Below are 16,110 nucleotides of genomic sequence, written 5' to 3' on the forward strand. Positions count from 1 at the left end.
CGCGCCGTGTGTCCGGCGGGCGGGGCTGGCTGTACGTGCGCGTTTGCCCCTCCCGGGGCGGGCGGCTGCCGCGGCGGGCGGGGCCGGTGCGCAGGGAAGCGGCGCCATGGGCGGCTCGGCCAGCCTGATCCCGCGGGACCTGCTGGGAGAGTACCAGGTACCGACACCGGGGCTCAGGGCCGCCTGCAGAGCCCGGCTCGGGTGCCCTGGCTCAGGCCTTGGCCCCGGTGCCGGTGCTGACCCGTGCTGTCCCCGCAGGAGCTGACGTTCCTGAGCAAGCAGGAGATCTTGCTGTAAGTACGGCCGTGTGTGTGCCCCCCAGCCATGCCAGCCCGGTCCCGCGGGGCTTCAGGCTCTGCTGCGGGGCACGGAGAGCCCCCCCCCCCCCCCCCCCCGGGGCTCCCATTCCGCCCAGCTGGGCCGGGAGGTGCCGGTGGCACTCCCTAGGAGCCGGTTGTGACGGGACCAAGGTCCGCGGGTGCTGCCGGTGACGCCCTGACCCGCGGGGCTGGGGCTGGGGCCGGCCCGAGCCGCGGTGACCCTCCAGAAGTCCCGGAGCCGGGTGGGCAGCAGCCAGACCGGATCCTCTCGCGGTGGGAGCCCGGTTCGGCCCGGCCCGGCCCGGCAGGGCTGGCAGGAGCGGTGGGAACGGGCCGCGCCGCCCTGGAGAGCGCGGCCGGTGCCGGACGGGCTGCTGCCTCCCGCTCGCACCATAGAGCCGCTCTCTTTCTTGCCTCTTAAAGTGCCTACAGGAGGTTCAGTGAACTGCTGCCAAAGGAGGAGAGGGAGAATGCCTGCTCCGCGCGGGTCCCCAAGAGCCAGATCCTGACGCTGCCTGAGCTGCGGGTATGGTGTCTGGCACACACGGAACACTGCTGCTCCGGGTTAGGGTCCCCTGCACCCAGCATGACCTCGTTGTGCCAGTAAAGAGCTTCCTTGTCCTCACCAAGCAAGTGAGGATCCCAGGGATGCCTGCTGTGCCATGGAGGCTCCCAAGGGTCCCTGCTGTGCAGGATCCTGGGGGTTCCTGCTGTGCCACAGGGGACCCTGCTTATCCCTGCTGCTTGGGGCTGCACCCCGAGGCACACAGGACAGGTTTGACCGTGCCATGGGTGATGGAGCAGTGGCAGAGCAGGGCACCTGCTCACCTGCAGCCACAGCCAAGGTGTGCCTGATGGGGCCAGCATGACCCAGCCCTGCCTGAGCCATTCCCATATCTACAGGCAAACCCCTTCCAGCACCGCATCTGCCACGTGTTCTCAACCTCAGAGACCGGGGATGACAGCATGTCCTTTGAAGACTTCCTTGACATGCTGAGTGTCTTCAGCGATTCTGCCACCTCTGACATCAAATCCCACTATGCATTCCGCATCTTTGGTAAGGCTGGGGACAGGTGCTGTGTTCTGGGAACCCTGCACCTTGAGGAAGCAGGAGCAGGGTGATGAGCTGATGTTCAGGAGGGTTGGCAGTGCCCCTGGAGCACCCCGTGGGGATGGTGGCTTTAGGAACTCCCTGTGGGAACAGCTGGTTTGGCATGGTGAGGTGCATGGAGTGGTGCAGTGCTGGTGCCTGTGGCTCTCTGGGGTCACTGTGGCCCAGCCAAAACCTACCTTGTCTGTCCCCACAGACTTTGATAACGATGGGATTCTGGACAGGAAGGACCTGGAGCAACTGGTGAACTGCCTGACAGGGCAAGGCGAGGAGTCCCGGCTGAGCAGCGCAGAGATGGAGCAGCTCATCCAAAATGTGAGGCTCGCTGGCCAGGGCACGGGCACTGCAGAGCCCCAGGCACAGAGCTCACTGCTCACCTTCCCCCACAGATCCTGGAGGAGTCCGACATCGACAAGGACGGCACCATCAATCTCTCCGAGTTCCAGCACGTTGTGTCCCGCTCCCCGGACTTTGCCAGGTGCGGGGGTCCCCAGAGGCTGGCTGGGGGCTCATCACCCTCATTACTCGGCTGGCACCGAGTGGGGCAGAGCTGCCCTGTGCCAAGTATTCCGTACTGGCACAGGGCTCAGCATCCCCTGCTGGCTCTGCAGAGCCTCCCCCACATGGGGATTCTGTCCCTGCAGCGCTGGGTGCTTGTAAACGCTCTGTGGCACCTAGCAAGCAGGTGCAAATCCTGTCATATCTCTTGCAGCTCCTTCAAGATTGTCCTGTGAGCCTCTGGCTGTCCAGCAGCACTCCTCCAGCACTCCTCCAGTACCTGCAGCTCTTTGTGGGCTCAGCCATTTCCTCTTTCAGGGAGCACAGGCCCGGCCCCTCAGTGGCCAGGCTGTGCTGCAATGCCTTGGGCAGGAACTCCTCCTGCTCCCCTCTCAGGTGCCTGCTTGGTGGCAGGGAGTCCCAGGAATCTGCCTCTCCTGCGGCCCCTCTGCTGTCCTAGCACTAGAATTTGAATCCCTATGCATTCCAAGGGCAGCTCTGCTCCTGCCTGGGGCTACTCTGCACTAGCAGAGCCCCTCTCTGCCCTCAGGACCAATTCCTACATTGTGCCTTCCAGCAGCAGGCAGGGAGCTGCCTCCCCTGCCAGCCTCTTCTTGCCTCTCCTGTATTTCTGGGAGTCTGCCTGCTGCCACAGGGATCCATTTCTCTGAGCAATAACCAGAAAGTGGATCATTTTTCACAAGCAATAACCCAAATGGGGGTGCTTTCTCTGTCAGTTAGCAGTTACCCAAGAGACACTGTACAGGTGCCACCCCAGAGCAGAGCTGTCCCCCCACGGCTGTGCTTAGAGCCTGCACTCTTCCTCCTCCCTTTCTATCTTTGCCCTCTTCTGGCTCCAGCACAGCAGCTGCTCTGCTGTCCTGGCCTCTCCTCCCCCAGTCCCTGTGAGGACACAATTAAAGGGCTCTGGTTTCACCCTTGCTCTTTGCTGCCTTTGTCTGGCTGTGGGACGGGTGCCACCAGGGTGTTGGGGACATGGGCTCCTGCCAGCCCTCTCTGCTTGTGCGCCAGCCGCCACTCCAGTGATGGGTTCCACATCCTCCTCCACAACAGCCCTTTCCAGGGCCACCTCCTTCCCTCCCTCCTCCACACTGGGGTCCTTCTGGGCAGCACAGAGAGCTCAGCGCTCAGGCCAGGGCACTGAGGGGAGCCCTGGGCAGTGAGGGGCACCGTCACTGTGGGCAGCAGCAGCAGGGTCCTTTGTCCTTGCTCAGGATCCTCTGCCCTGGCCTGCAGCCAGCAGCCCTGCCAGGACTGGTGTGGGGCCTGGGTGGCCGCGCAGAGCCCCGTGCTGGGGCAGAGCAGATGATGGCTCTCAGGGCTCTGGCGTGGCTGTTTCTCACACGGTGGCTGCTGCTCCTGGTGCTGCCAGCCCTTCCAGCTCACTGCCCCACGGTGCTGACAGTATCTGCCTGCTGAGGCCTGTGCCCCTACAGCCCCAGGGCTGTGTCTGTTGGCAGCTCACCAGCCAATGCCTCCAGTGGCTTTTTTGATGTCCCAGAACAGGCTGTGCAGGAAGTTCAGCGCATGGGTCCAGCTGGGAGCAAGGCAGTGCTGGTCCCTCGGGGGAATCCTGCCTGGACACGCCATCTCTCTGTGGAGCTCACCACTTCCCCCAGCCCTGTGCTGGCACTGACGGTGCTTCCCAGTTGTGTGAGGGCTCAAAACCAGCACTGGCTGCAATCCCAGGCCTCGCCCTCAGCCTCCACAGAGTCAGGTCCTGCTGGCAAAGTGTCCAGGGTCAGCCCACAGCAGGGTGGGATGGGGACAAAGATGCTCCCTGCATGGGCAGTGGGTCCCACATGCAGCACAACACTATGGTCCTGGGAAGCGGGCTGCCCTTTTCCCAGCCCCAGGCCCCAAATTTTCTTAATCCTGGTCACCTCTGCCTTCTGTTTCTCATGGTGCCAGGATGGCATCAACCCACTGCTCTGTGCTCCCCCACCACAGGGCCTCCCTGCTCTGCCTGCACCACATTGCCACGGCTCGGACCTCCAGGCATGGCCCCAGGACAGCCCGGGGCTGCCCGAGTCACAGCCTGCCAGTAGGTCACAGGGACACAGCCACTGTCCCTGCAGGGCCCCGCGTGCCCTGGCCCAGTGCTCAGCCAAGCACACGAGGAGGGGACTCCACAGAGCTGATGGCCAGCACAGCCCTCTGCTCCCTCTGAAGGCATCGGCAGATGTTCCTCGGACTGCAGTGGGAGTCAGACGAGGCTGCTCTCCACAGGGCCAGCTGGGACGGTTCTGGCCCCGGAAGGCACTGAGCCCTGCCGCACACACGTGTCTGAAGGACTTTATATAAAAACAAGAGACGTTTCCGCACACGCACGTGGGGCCGCGGGTGTGTCCCTGCCCACCCAGCGCAGGGAAAGCTGCTCCCAGCTCCCCTTCCCCAGACACAATTCACATTTTCCACATATTAAAAACGAACCAAGCACAGACACACAGCACATGCCGCGGGGCTGGTGCTGCCCAGCCGCACGCGTGGCCCTGGTCCCCAGCGGGGCGTCACAGTGAGTTGGGGCACGAGGGGTCTGCAGTCGCCCCCTCCTGCCCTCTGCATAGAGGGGCTCAGGGCCTGGCACCAGCAGCCTGAGCCAGGAACCGTGTCCTTCCCGGCAGCAGGGACGCCAGGCTGGAGCCGTCCTGCAGGACCCTGGAAGGCATGAGGCACCCCTCACACCCACAAGTACCGAGGTGATGCCAGGGAGCCCGCCAGGCTCTAGGCCCCACTGGCTGGTGGGCGCTGCCGCAGAGGGTGGGTGCCAGGCTCTGGGCATGCACACACAGACAACACGGACCCTGGCAGTGGTGCATGGTCCAGCGAGGCTCAGCAGAGCAGAGGCAGCCGTGAGTGAAGGCTCAGCTCTCATCCCCGTCACACCACCGAGTCCTGGATCTCGGAGCCCAGGCGCACCCGGGGTCTTTGGCAGGCAGGAGACACCTCCACAAAGCTGTCACGGACGTGGAGAGGCCTCTTCTCTGACTCAGAGAAGGTGCGTGGGGGTCCTGGGGGCTCATGCACGGGGGTACTGACGATGTAGTTGTCCTGCAGGGCCTGGTAGCCCTTGTGCTCAGGAGCTGTGCTGGGCAGGCTGCTGCCATTCAGGGGCAGGCTCTCCACTGGCTTGCGGGGTGGCTTCTGGTGCCTGCTGGGGTCGCCGGGCTCCAGCAAGGCCTTCATGCCATCACGGTGCCGGTGCAGCACAAAGAAGGCCAGCACGAGGACGGCAGCGGCAAAGAGCACACACATCACCAGGAACTCGGTCCAGTAGGTCTTGCCGTCCAGCCGTGCTGCGGCACTGCCCACCGCTGAGGTGCTCCGCGATGTGCTGACCGTCTCCAGGGCGTCACGGCCAGCAGCCACCTTCCTGCCAGAGTCTGCTGGCCCGAGGGCTGCTTCTTGCACGCCCACACAGTAGCTGGCCATCAGCTTGCGGAAGCCCTCCTCCAGCGACCAGCACTCGTAGGTGCCTGCACGCTCCGGGCTGCCCACCAGAATGAGGGCCCCGTCAGGCAGCACCAGGTAGGAGGCGTTGACAGGGGCCCCGTTGTGCAGCCAGCGCCGCGAGGCCAGGTTGGAGAGCAGCCGGCACGGCAGTGGCCGCACTGCGTTGGGAGGGAGCTGGATCTGCTGGCACGGGGAGCCGGAGGCTGCAGAGAGAACCCATGGGAACATCAGCGAGGGGACCCCAGCTGTGAGCAGGGGCTGATGGGAGCACGGTGGAGCAGGAGTCTGGGATGTGGGGGAGTCCCTGGGACACGCACCCACACAGCAGCACCAGCAGGAGCTCACCTGGGGGCAGGAGGATGCGGGGACGGGGCTGGGAGGCGTTGACCGGCTGGCAGAGCCGCTCCGTGTTGGCATCCTCGATGTCCTGTGCCCAGAGCCTGGGAACAGAGTGAGGCCAGGGCAGTGGGCCTCACTGAGGCCAGGCAGGGGTGGAGGGGGAAGACAGAGGGTGCAGCACTTACTGTGGGTGTGCCGGAGGATGTGGGGTGAGCCTGCGGCAGGCACCCCGGCTCCAGGCGCAGAAGGGGTCCCGTGCCAGCACACATTCCCCACAGCTGCGGTACAGGCTGCAGTTGGCAAAGGGCACCTGGGCCACTGCTGTGTAGGTGGCTGCGTAGACAAGGCCCTGCGGGAGGGGACACGCTGGGGTCAGTGGGGCGGGCTCCTGCACACCCCTGCCTTCCGAGGTCTCTGTCCCCCAGCCCACAAACAGGACCTGCCCCAAGCAGGCTGAGTCCCCAGTGCCCCCCTCGCCCTGGCTCCTGCCTGGTCCTGGTCCAGCAGCAGCTGGAGAATGGGCTGCCCGTCAGGGAAGAGGCGGATCTCCTCAATGATGTGCACACCGTGGTTCACCCGCACAGCCTTGTGCAGCCGCCCGTCGTCTGCAATGCAAACAGAGGGGCTGTGCTGAGCAGGGCCGGGGTGCAGGGCACACAGCCTGCCCCGCCACAGCCGCCTGCACCCACCCGTGCCCAGGAAGAGGACATCGTAGGTGCCATGCAGGCCGGGCGCACGGTGCACGCCGATCTGCTGGTAGCGCCGCTGGCTCTGCAGCAGCAGCGGCTGGCTGCGCACCGGGCTGTCCATCAGGAAGTGGTCCTTGATAAAGTTCAGCACCCGATCTGGCATCTGCAGCGATGAATTGATCTTCAGGTGCCGTGTGTGGCTGGTGATGCACTGCAGGGAAAGGAAGGGGCTCAGAAGGGCTTGGGGAAGTGCCTGGGTACCATGTTGTGGCAGCCATTGGGACCAGTAGAGCAACAGGGCAGTGCTGTGTCTGTGCTCAGGCAGGTGCCAAGGGGCCACCTACCATGCCTGGCCGAGGCTCCGGCACGGGGCTGGTGTCCGTGTACCACTGCTGCGTTTCGCGGTTCACCTCCTTGTAGAGCCCGCCGAAGGCTCGCTGCACGCTGCGCATGGGGAAGGCGCAGACGGCCGAGCTGCCCAGTCCGCCCTTGTTCCTGGTGAGGACAGGCAGAGCCCACAGCAAGATCAGGGCCTGGCTCTGCCAAACCTCCTGGGCTGCCCTGGGTCCCCACCACTCACCACTGCGAGGTGAAGACACCGTAGAAGAGCGTCTCCCTCCAGCGCAGCTCACCCGGGGTGAGCACAAAGATGTCCTGCAGCACGTTGAAGGGGAACCCATCCTCAGGGTGTGAGCAGAGCAGCTGTGCCTTCAGGAAGGTTGTCCAGCGCCGCTGCAGCACGCGCTCACCGCCCTGGTCCCCCTGCGTGGCACAGCGGGTCAGGGTGTGACGCCGTGGCTACAGGGCACCCCACACACTGAGTGAACAGAGCGGGTGTCCAGGCACTGGGGGTGGAGATATGCAGGATGGCCCCACATCCCCCCACCCCAGCAGTGAGTCACACCTCAGGCACGGCCCCCACCCACCCCTGCTGCCTTATGCCCACCTTGCACACACGTGCAATGCGGGATACAATGGTGTTCTCAAAATAGTCAAATTCCTTCCCGGTCTCGCTGAAGAAGAAGTAGACCTTGTCGTCATCACCCTCAGGGTTGCCGGCAGGGAGGCTCTCCCGCAGGTAGGCTGAGCCCACGAACGCTGGGTCTGGGAGCACAAGCACCTTCAGCACTTCTGGCCCCATCCCTTGCCTCTCACGCTGCAGGGGAGAGGGACCCTGAGCAGCCGTGCCAGCCCCGGCACTCACCTTGCAGCCAGTTGAGGGAGTTCTCGGTCTTGAGGGCGATGCGGCTCTCCTGGCTGCGGGAGATGGTAGGCTCATTGCCCTGGAAGTTGCTGACAGTCCCGGCGTAGAGCTCGCCGTCTGCCAAAGACATGTTCCTGCTGGGACCCGCCACGCGCCACCAGCACGGCCCTGCATCCTGCTGGGGCCTGAGATAGCCGGGCCTTGGCTCGGCTTGGCCGGGCAGACGCAGGGAGGGGGAGGCAAGGGGAGAAGGGCAAAGGTCCCAGGGCACTGCAGGGAGGGTGTGGGCTCCAGGGTGGCACAGGGAGGAAGGGCGAGGGCCCCAGGGTGTCGTGCCTTACCGACCATGACAGCTGTGGAGCGGTACTCAGGGTCAAAGGGGCAGCGTCCCTTCCCGTCCTCCAGCACCACCTTCCCCGACGCGTCCCGCTCCAGGCTGAAGTGCTGCACGTTCTGCAGCAGGAGGAGGCTGTGAGCCAGCAGCACTTGTCCCAGTGCCAAGGAGCCCACTGCAGGGCCCTGATGGCACGGGGGGACCTGCAGGGGACCCTGTTCCTGTACTCACAATGTAGGCGCAGGCTGGGCTGAAGGCGCAGGTCCCACAGGTGTACAGGTGGGTGCTGTTCAGCTGCAGCAGCAGCTTGATGTAATTGTGACAGTCCCTCTGTGGAGGTCAGAGGACACAGCTCAGCCCTTGGCCCAGCTGTCTCACCCACACCTACCCTTCACAGGGCACTGCCCACACCCACCACTGCCCCCAATGGCTGCCGGCAATGGGCTCACCTGGGGGTCCTTGCCCTTGAACACACACTGCCTCTTCTTCTCCTCATCTGCACTCCACAGGAGCTGTGGGGAAGGGACAGTCACTGCGAGCCCCCCCTGTCCCTGGCTGGTCAACTCACACCCTCCTTGGGCTTGTTCATAGCAACCACATCCTCCCACCTCAAACATCCTGCTCTGGGGCAGTTGCTCCTGAATGCACGATGGCTCACACAGACCCAAATGCTGGTGGGGAGCAGATCCCCTTCACTCCAGCTGGGTGCCCCCTCCCTCCCCAAGAGCCACCCAGCCCATCCCTGGGCTCACCCTACGAACTGGGGAGCTGGGCTGAAAGTTGCTGGTGTTGAGGGTGAGGAGCAGCTCTCGTGCCCCCAGGTAGAGGGTCCCACCATCTGGGCTCAGCAGCAGGGCCGTGTAGTTGGACACTCCAGGTGCCTCAAAGCGCCGCACTACTCTCTCAGCCGAGTCTGTGGGGCAAGAGTGACAGGCATCAGCCTTGCGCTGGCACCTGACCCCAGGACCCTGCACTACGGCTGCTCCTGGCCCCTGTGCCCAGCACCACAGCCATGCCACCCACCCAGGAGCAGCCAGGGCCAGATCCAGCTCTGCTCACACTGCCAGACACACCGCAGTGAACTGTGCAGGGCTGTGCTAGTGCCCGAGGTCACCACGAGGCACAGCTGCATCCTGGCCCTGAGGATGCCACAACAGGCCTGCCTAGCACTGGGGCAGATGTCCAGCCACGTCCAGCCCTGGAGCTCAGCCCTGCAGCATGAGAGGCTCAGCACAACCCAGGCCCACAGGACCCTAGCCTCACAGCAGGGGGAGATGAGTGCTGGGAGTATCCTCGTGCCCCAGCCCGCAGGGCTCAGCCTCTGCCAGACACAGAGCTCAGCCCCGTGCTGGACGTGGGGCTCAGCCCGCTGCTGCCCACACTGGCCCATGGGGCTCAGCCCATGCCGGACACAGGCCAGTGACCATGCTGAGTCCATGCTGAGTCAGGGAGCGCCCGTCCTGTCCCGTCCCATGCCGTCCTGTCCCGCGTGGGTGGCCTGGCCCCGGAAGCCCTTCCTCTCCTACTGCCGCTCTGAATCAGATGGGCCTGGCTGTGTGAGCAGGACACGTCGGGCTGACTCATGCTGCCAACTCCCTGACCCTCTGGGGACTCTCTGACCTCCTCCAACCCCCTGCCTGCTCCCAGAGCCCCACCAGGAAAACCCCAGTGCTCCTGCCAGGCCCTGCCTGGTGAGAGCCAATGTGAGGGATCGAGGAGCTGTGGGGCAATGGTGCTGTGGGGTGGGACCCTGGTGGCTCTCGCCTCCCATTGCTCCACAAACCCCAGGTGCCTCTAGATGGGGCAGCATCTCCCCTATTCCGGGGGGCTCAGCTGGTCCCAGCACCAGCCCAGCTCTCCACAGTGGTGCAGAGAGGAGGAAGCTGATGCCCCAGGGCATCCTCCTGTGAAGGGCCCTGCACCCTAATGGCAGGGTGCTGCCACCCGAGGTGGGCACGGCAGCAGAGGGGCAACAGGGCCCCTGTGCCTTGCAGAGCTGCGCCGACATGGGGAGCTAGCTGTTGGTGTGACTGCCAGGGACCTGTCAGGACAAGACCTGCTTCTTCCAGACAAACCTGCTGCAGGCACATCCAGTGCTCCCAGGGGAGCAGCTCCCAGCTCCTCCCTCCCACAGACCGCAGCCCCACGCGGCCAGCTCCATGGGAGCCACCACCGGACACACACCGGCCACTGGCCATGCTCCCCTCCCAGCTCCCCCGCCTCGCTGGGGTCCAGGCCGGGATCCCCAGGCATTGCCAGTGGCTACAGCCCCACAGCTCCCACAGGTGTGCAGAGCACAGGGCAGAACCGGTCTGTGCAGGCAGGGCCAGGCAGCGTGGCTCAACATGGCACAGCACAGCGTGGCATGATGCCGAGCTGGTTGTCTCACTGGGTCCCAGCCTCCTGTCCAGCTCAGCAGGTCCCACATCTGCTGGAGCCACCACGGCCGTGGCCAGCGGTCATGGGAGCATGTGGTGGGGCCACATCTACACCAGTGAGCTGCAGTACGCTGAGCCAGGGAGTGCTTGCAGCTGCCCAAACCACGGCACCCTCCCAGCACAGGACGGGATGGGCTTTACTGGCCGGCAGCAGCTGGATCCAGCCACCTTCTGGCAGCACAGCCGTGGGTGGCTCCCCCGCACGGCACAGCTGCCAGGGCTGAGCCCGAGCAGCGTGCCCCACGGCTCGCCCAGCCTGTGCCAGCTGCTGGGGGGCTCTGCAGGGCAGGAGGGGGCTGCAGCCAGGCCCCCCACTTGTTACAGTTCTGCCTGGCCTAGCACCCTCCCGGATATCCTTCCTGGCCCCTGACCAGTGCAGCCCCAGCACTCGGGCCATGCAGCTGACAAGTGCCTGCCGAGGGGCTCAGAGGTGTCCGGAGCTGAGCACGGCACAGAAAGGGGCTGTGGCGTGCCCCCCACCGCAGCGACACACTGAGCAGGGAGGGAGCCCACGGGCAGAGTGTCCCGGCCGGCTCAGCCCGCCCCATCTGGTACGGAACACGGCCGCCACCGCAGCCCTGCTCGCGGGGCACAAGTGGTCCCGGGTGCCCCCAGCACAGCCACCCCCGGTGCGGGTCTGCACGGGGGCTGCGCGGCCCTACACCCCGCAGCAACCCCGGGGCTCTGCCCCAGCCCCTGCTCCATGTCCCACTGACAGAGGGCTCCCCGTGTCCCGGGGAGCTGGCGGGGCTGTCACACGGCGTGTCCACGCGGTGTACAAAGCCCGGGGGGACGCGCGACGCTCCGCCGCCCTGGTTGAGACGCCAGCCGGAGCCCTCGGCGGGGGCGGCCTCCCCTCCCCGGTGCCGGCGGATCCTCACCCACCGAAGGCCAGCGGACACTCACCGTAGGGCAGGCTGACCCGCGGGACAGGCTCCGGAGCCGCCGAGAACAGCAGCGCCGCCAGGACCGGCAGCACCGGCCGCGCCGCCATCCCGGACCGAGCCGCGGGGCTCCGCCGCGGCCGCGAAGCCGCCCGGGCGCTGCAGACCTGCGGGGAGAGAAGGGGCTCAGCGGCTGGGTACGGCACGGCACGGCACGGCGCGGCCCCCGCCCCGCTCCGCCCCTCGGCACCGGGCGTACAGCCACGGGCAGAGCCCCGCCCGGCCGGACCGAACCGGCCCCGCCCGAGCCCTACTGACCTGTTCCCGAGCCGTACCCAGCCGTTCCCGGCCGCACCGATCCGCTCAGCCCCCAGCCCCGCCGGTGTCCCGGGCGGGGTGGGCCGCTCGGAAGAGGAGGCGGGCGGTTCCCCGTCGGTACCGCCCCCACGCCGCCCCAGCGGGACCCGGCCCCAGCCCCCGCCCCGCGGCCGTCACGGTCCGGAGGGAACGGGGCTTTGTCCCCGGCGCTAGCGGCAGCCAGGGACTCCGTGCGACCTCCTCCACCCCCGCGGCAGGGAAAGCCGGCGGGGCCGGAACCCCGGGGGTGGTCCAGGAGGGGCTGGCTGGGAGCATATCTTGCTGTCCCCGAAAAAGCTGTCCCGGGGACAGCTCGGCCCCATGGCTGCGACCAGAGCCGCCCCCTTGCCCCTCAGCTGTGCCCCACTGCTGGGGCTGGGGGCTGTGGTCGGCACAGCCCAGCGCTCCCCGCCCTCCCTCGGGAGCCTTGGGGTACCACGGGGTGCCCGAGCCAGCCCCACCACGGACAGACCTGGCAGGCACCGGTGTCCCCACAGGTAGCACTCGGCGCAGGTGACACATTCCTGCCAGCCCCTGTGCCCGTCCCAGGGGTCCTGCTGAGCAGGTAGTGCTGGGCACGATCCTGTGCCTGGCCCTCGGGGGACTCTGTCCCTGTCCCTGGCTGGGCTCTGGGGAGGGCTCAGAACCCCACAGCCTCAGAGCACTGCCCACCCGGCCAGCAGTGCCCACGCAACTGTTATTAATGACAACTCCTTACATCGCCATGGCAACAGGGACAGGGGTACAGAGGGATGGGGTCCAGGGATTCCCCAGGCAGCACACTGGGGCCAGGGGACCCAGCGCTGCCCTCCCAGTGTGGGGTGTGGGGCAGAGCTTCCCATGTTCCTTCTTGGTCAGTCCCAGCCCTGGACTGCAATGGTGGTTCCCACTTGGAGCCCCCTGTCCAGGAGAAATGCTCCCCCACTCCCGGGACAACTGTGCCCACACTCCCGGGACAGCCGTGCCCACACTCCCACACACTGCCCGCCTGGCACTGCTGGACGGTGCCCACTCACAGGTCATACCTGACGTCCAGTGCTGGAGCTCTGGGCTGCCCCTCTGCCTCAAATCGACTTTGCTCCCTTCCTGTTCCCGCTGCTCCTGCTGTTCCTTCCCAGGCCTGGGACAGTCCCATAGCTCCACCCCAGCCTTATCAGCAGCACCCTTTGCCCGGGAAGTGGCACAGACGGACGGGACTCAACTCACCCAGCTGAGCACGTCACCCTGAACAGGGTGTGAGAGGGCACTCACCCTGCAGCCATGGTCCCCAGCCCCACGCCACCACACGGCATCTTGGGGGGCTCCAGGGACCTGGCTGCCACCTGTGCACGGCCGTGGTAGGGTTGTGTCAACACCCTGGTGTGATGGCATGCAGCGAGGACGGGGGAGTCCCTGCGGGGAGGGCAGCTGCTCTGGCGTGAGCAGGGAGGGCAGGAGCAGGAGGGAAGGGAAGGGGCAGGCATGGAGGAAAAAGAGGGCAGAGCAGGCAGGGAGGGAGGGCAGGAGCAGGCAGCAGAACCAGGCCAGAGCCTGTGCCTTTAAGCGCCACTCCAGCGCTGCTGGCAGCCAGCGCTGTTTACGCCAAACTCCCATTTATCTCCTGTCCTGCCCACGCAGCTGCCAGCGGGGCAGTGCCGGGGGCACCGCAGCACCCTGCCCCGCTCTGCACTCCAGCAGGTCCGTGCGTGCCCCACGCCCTGCTGCAGGCATTGGCACGCACCGCTGCGGTGGCCGTGCCACCCTCCCTGCCCACTGCTGGCAATGAGGAAACCTCTCCGGGTGTTTGGGCAGCACCAAAACCTGTGGCCTGGGGTCAGCAGGCAGGTGGGGCAGTGGTTTCTGCACCAAATTCCCACGGCAGCGCCTGCCACCCCGCTCCCGCTGGCAGTGGGTGCCTGGGAAGGTGGCAATGGAACTGGGTGCTGCTGCTGCCTGCAGAGAGCGGGACGGGCTGTGTGTGCCTCACCACTGCTGCTGCTGCTGTCCACGAGCTCCCACCTTCCCCCGCAGCCTGCCCCAGCACGGCCCCTGCTCAGGGACCTGCGCCCGGCTCGCACACTGCCCACACAGCCGGGCTCTCCCCACCTTGCGGGACTCACACGCTCGCCCCCGGCTCGGCTGGCTGCTGGGAGCTGCCAGACAGCAGCCGGCAGTCCCTGCTCTGAGCACACACACGCACGGAGTGTGAGCACGCACGCATGCACACCTGCAGTGCGCGGCGGCGGGCCCTGCACAGCCACACAGATGCTCCAGCCCCAGCTGCTCAGCGCCGGCTGCCCGCAGACTGCGGGTCTCCCCGGAGCGGGGATACCCGGCTGCAGCTGGAGCACTCTGCTGCATCCTGACAGCTCCTGGGAGGGGCTGGGGCAGCCTCTGGCCTGATAGCCTGACAGGGCTCCCCACGGGGGCATCCCCCATTCCACGTGCACAGGCTGTGACACTCTGCCTGAGCCAAGGGCCTGCCACGAGGCCAAGCTGGGCTGCCCCCCACCTCTCTGGCCCACCGTGAGCTCAGACCCTACTGCCAGGACCCCCTGGCTGGGGTGCAGGTGGTGGCACACAGCCAGCCCCACACTGCCCCACAGCATCCCCTTCGCCCTGGCAGGGCGCTGCAGGGCACCTGCACCCGGGGCACTGGGTACGCCACAATACACACCTGTCTCATTGCTCCCACCTCTCCTGCACGGTGGCAGAGTCAGCTCTGAGGACAACAGGGTGTCCCCACAGTCTATCTGTCCCCTGCCTGGGGAGCTGCAGGATACACAGGGTGCTGCATAGAGCCCCCACTCCTTGCTGGGCAGGGCAGGGAGGAGCCAGCAGGAACCCCAGGCAGTGAGCACCCGTGGGGGGCAGCGAGGTGGTAGACTCGGAGCACAGGCTTGTCAGCTCCCTGGAGTGCAGGAATGGAGGTCCAGGCTCAGGGATGGGTGCCCCCTTCCCAGCCAGTCCTCGCTCCGCAGAACCCAAACCAGCACTGGTCTCCCCAGCCCCACAGCACTCTAGTTCCTGTGGCACACTCGCTACCCTTGCCCTTTGGGTGCTCCTTGGAGTCAGAGGGGGTGCCAGCCCCCTAAGCAGCCCCAGACCCAGCTGGAGCAGGCACTAGGGCCCAAAGGGATGACCCAAAAGCCCATGGGACCCCAATCCTCCATGCATCCCAAGACCAGGGGCTGCCTGGGCACCAACAAATCCTCAGATCTGTGGCAACATGTTTGGGATACACAGCATGTGTACACCCCGCCGGTGTCAGGGCACATCACACCTGCGGGACTCGCCGCACACACGAGTGGCCGAGTCCCGAGCGGGCTCTGACATGTCTGCCTGTGAGCAGCTGTGACGCTGTCCCGAGCGCTGTGTGTGCCTCCGCACCCTTGGCCTGCTGTACGCACACCCAGCACATGTAAACACACGCAGACAGGTCACGGGGTGCTCACACCCTGGGCGGCAAACACTGGCCTGGGAACAGGCTGTGGGAACGGCCCGGTGTGCCTGCACCCCACACACACAGACACACAGACATACACAGACACACACTTACACATGCACACACACAGGCACACCCACCGGCTCAGCCACACAGGCACACCCAGGTGCACACACAGCGATGCACACACATTGTCACTCATACATTGTCATTCACACAGTCACACAATCACACAACGACGCACACACACTGTCACTCACACATTGTCACACAATCACAGAGCCACACAGTGATGCACACACGTTGTCACACACACACTCACACACTCTCACGGGCACACCCGCACATTCTCACATTCACGCACTCCCAGCCCCCCCGCACCCGTCCCTAGGGGACCCCCTGTGCCCGCGCACCCGCCCGAGCCCGGCCCTCGCACACGCACACCGCGGGCACGCGCACCGCGGGCACGCCCGGCCCTTGCACACTCGCTGCTCTCGCACCATCCCGTGCCCGGTGCCCCCCGCTGCTCACCCGCTCGGCGGCTCCGAGGCGCGGCGGGAGCCGCAGGCAGCGGGGGCGGCTCCGGGGTGTTCCCCCCGGCGGTGCGGGGCGGCGCGGGGGCGGCTCCGGGGGGCTCCGCCCGCAGCACAACAAAGGGCCGGCCCGCCCCGCCCCGCCCCGGCCCGGCCCCAACCCGCGCCAGGGGGCCCCGGGAGAGCGAGAGCCGGGGGCGGCTGCTCCTGCCCGTGGAGCCACCCCCACTGCTGGGGCGGGAACTGCAGGGGCTGTCTCTGCCCCCACGATTCCTGGGATGGCATCGGCCCTAAAGGGTCCTGCCCAGCACTGAGTGTTTCAGCCCCAGCTCACTGAGGGGCTTCCAGCACCTTGGGGCTACTGGGTAGCCCGGTTAGGCTGGCAGCACCCACTGAGGGCCCTTCCTGGGTGTCCCTGCTACAGGGGTGGCTATGGGGACACCTAATGCCTGTGCACACAGCCCCAGGCATCATTATGACCCCCTTGTGGTGGTAGCGATCTCGG

At 66.2% G+C, this 16,110-nt stretch overlaps 2 protein-coding genes across 2 annotated transcripts; one reads left to right on the forward strand and one right to left on the reverse strand.

Annotated features, from left to right (window-relative positions):
- Window positions 1–35: 35 nt before the first annotated feature.
- On the forward strand, window positions 36–2,870 carry CIB1 (calcium and integrin binding 1). Its single transcript, XM_050978742.1, has 7 exons — window positions 36–157; window positions 259–293; window positions 744–846; window positions 1,224–1,377; window positions 1,628–1,746; window positions 1,821–1,909; window positions 2,144–2,870. Exons 1-7 carry the CDS (start codon window positions 107–109, stop codon window positions 2,163–2,165), a joined length of 573 nt encoding a protein of 190 aa, XP_050834699.1. The 5' UTR covers window positions 36–106; the 3' UTR covers window positions 2,166–2,870.
- A 1,359-nt stretch (window positions 2,871–4,229) lies between these two features.
- SEMA4B (semaphorin 4B) lies at window positions 4,230–11,458 on the reverse strand. Its single transcript, XM_050978591.1, has 14 exons — window positions 11,314–11,458; window positions 8,722–8,882; window positions 8,419–8,481; window positions 8,201–8,299; window positions 7,977–8,088; window positions 7,636–7,752; window positions 7,378–7,535; window positions 7,012–7,193; window positions 6,776–6,926; window positions 6,432–6,642; window positions 6,232–6,347; window positions 5,928–6,091; window positions 5,749–5,843; window positions 4,230–5,606 (listed from the first exon to the last, which is right to left on the reverse strand). The coding sequence occupies exons 1-14, from the start codon at window positions 11,399–11,401 to the stop codon at window positions 4,831–4,833; spliced, it is 2,493 nt and encodes an 830-aa protein (XP_050834548.1). The 5' UTR covers window positions 11,402–11,458; the 3' UTR covers window positions 4,230–4,830.
- Between the last annotated feature and the right edge of the window lie 4,652 nt (window positions 11,459–16,110).

This window comes from Serinus canaria, chromosome 10, assembly GCF_022539315.1.
Source record: "Serinus canaria isolate serCan28SL12 chromosome 10, serCan2020, whole genome shotgun sequence".
Classification (NCBI taxonomy): Eukaryota; Metazoa; Chordata; class Aves; order Passeriformes; family Fringillidae; genus Serinus; species Serinus canaria.

What these genes read in the sequence shown, in the direction of transcription:
- CIB1 (XM_050978742.1), top strand. Translation starts at nt 107, where the DNA reads ATGGGCGGCTCGGCCAGCCTGATCCCGCGGGACCTGCTGGGAGAGTAC. An exon ending in TGACGCTGCCTGAGCTGCGG is followed by an intron (nt 847 to 1,223) that starts GTATGGTGTCTG and finishes CCATATCTACAG; the next exon opens with GCAAACCCCTTCCAGCACCG. An exon ending in CTATGCATTCCGCATCTTTG is followed by an intron (nt 1,378 to 1,627) that starts GTAAGGCTGGGG and finishes CTGTCCCCACAG; the next exon opens with ACTTTGATAACGATGGGATT.
- SEMA4B (XM_050978591.1), bottom strand. Translation starts at nt 11,401, where the DNA reads ATGGCGGCGCGGCCGGTGCTGCCGGTCCTGGCGGCGCTGCTGTTCTCG. An exon ending in GCATTGCACGTGTGTGCAAG is followed by an intron (nt 7,194 to 7,377) that starts GTGGGCATAAGG and finishes TGTGCCACGCAG; the next exon opens with GGGGACCAGGGCGGTGAGCG. An exon ending in CCGCATCCTCCTGCCCCCAG is followed by an intron (nt 5,607 to 5,748) that starts GTGAGCTCCTGC and finishes TTCTCTCTGCAG; the next exon opens with CCTCCGGCTCCCCGTGCCAG.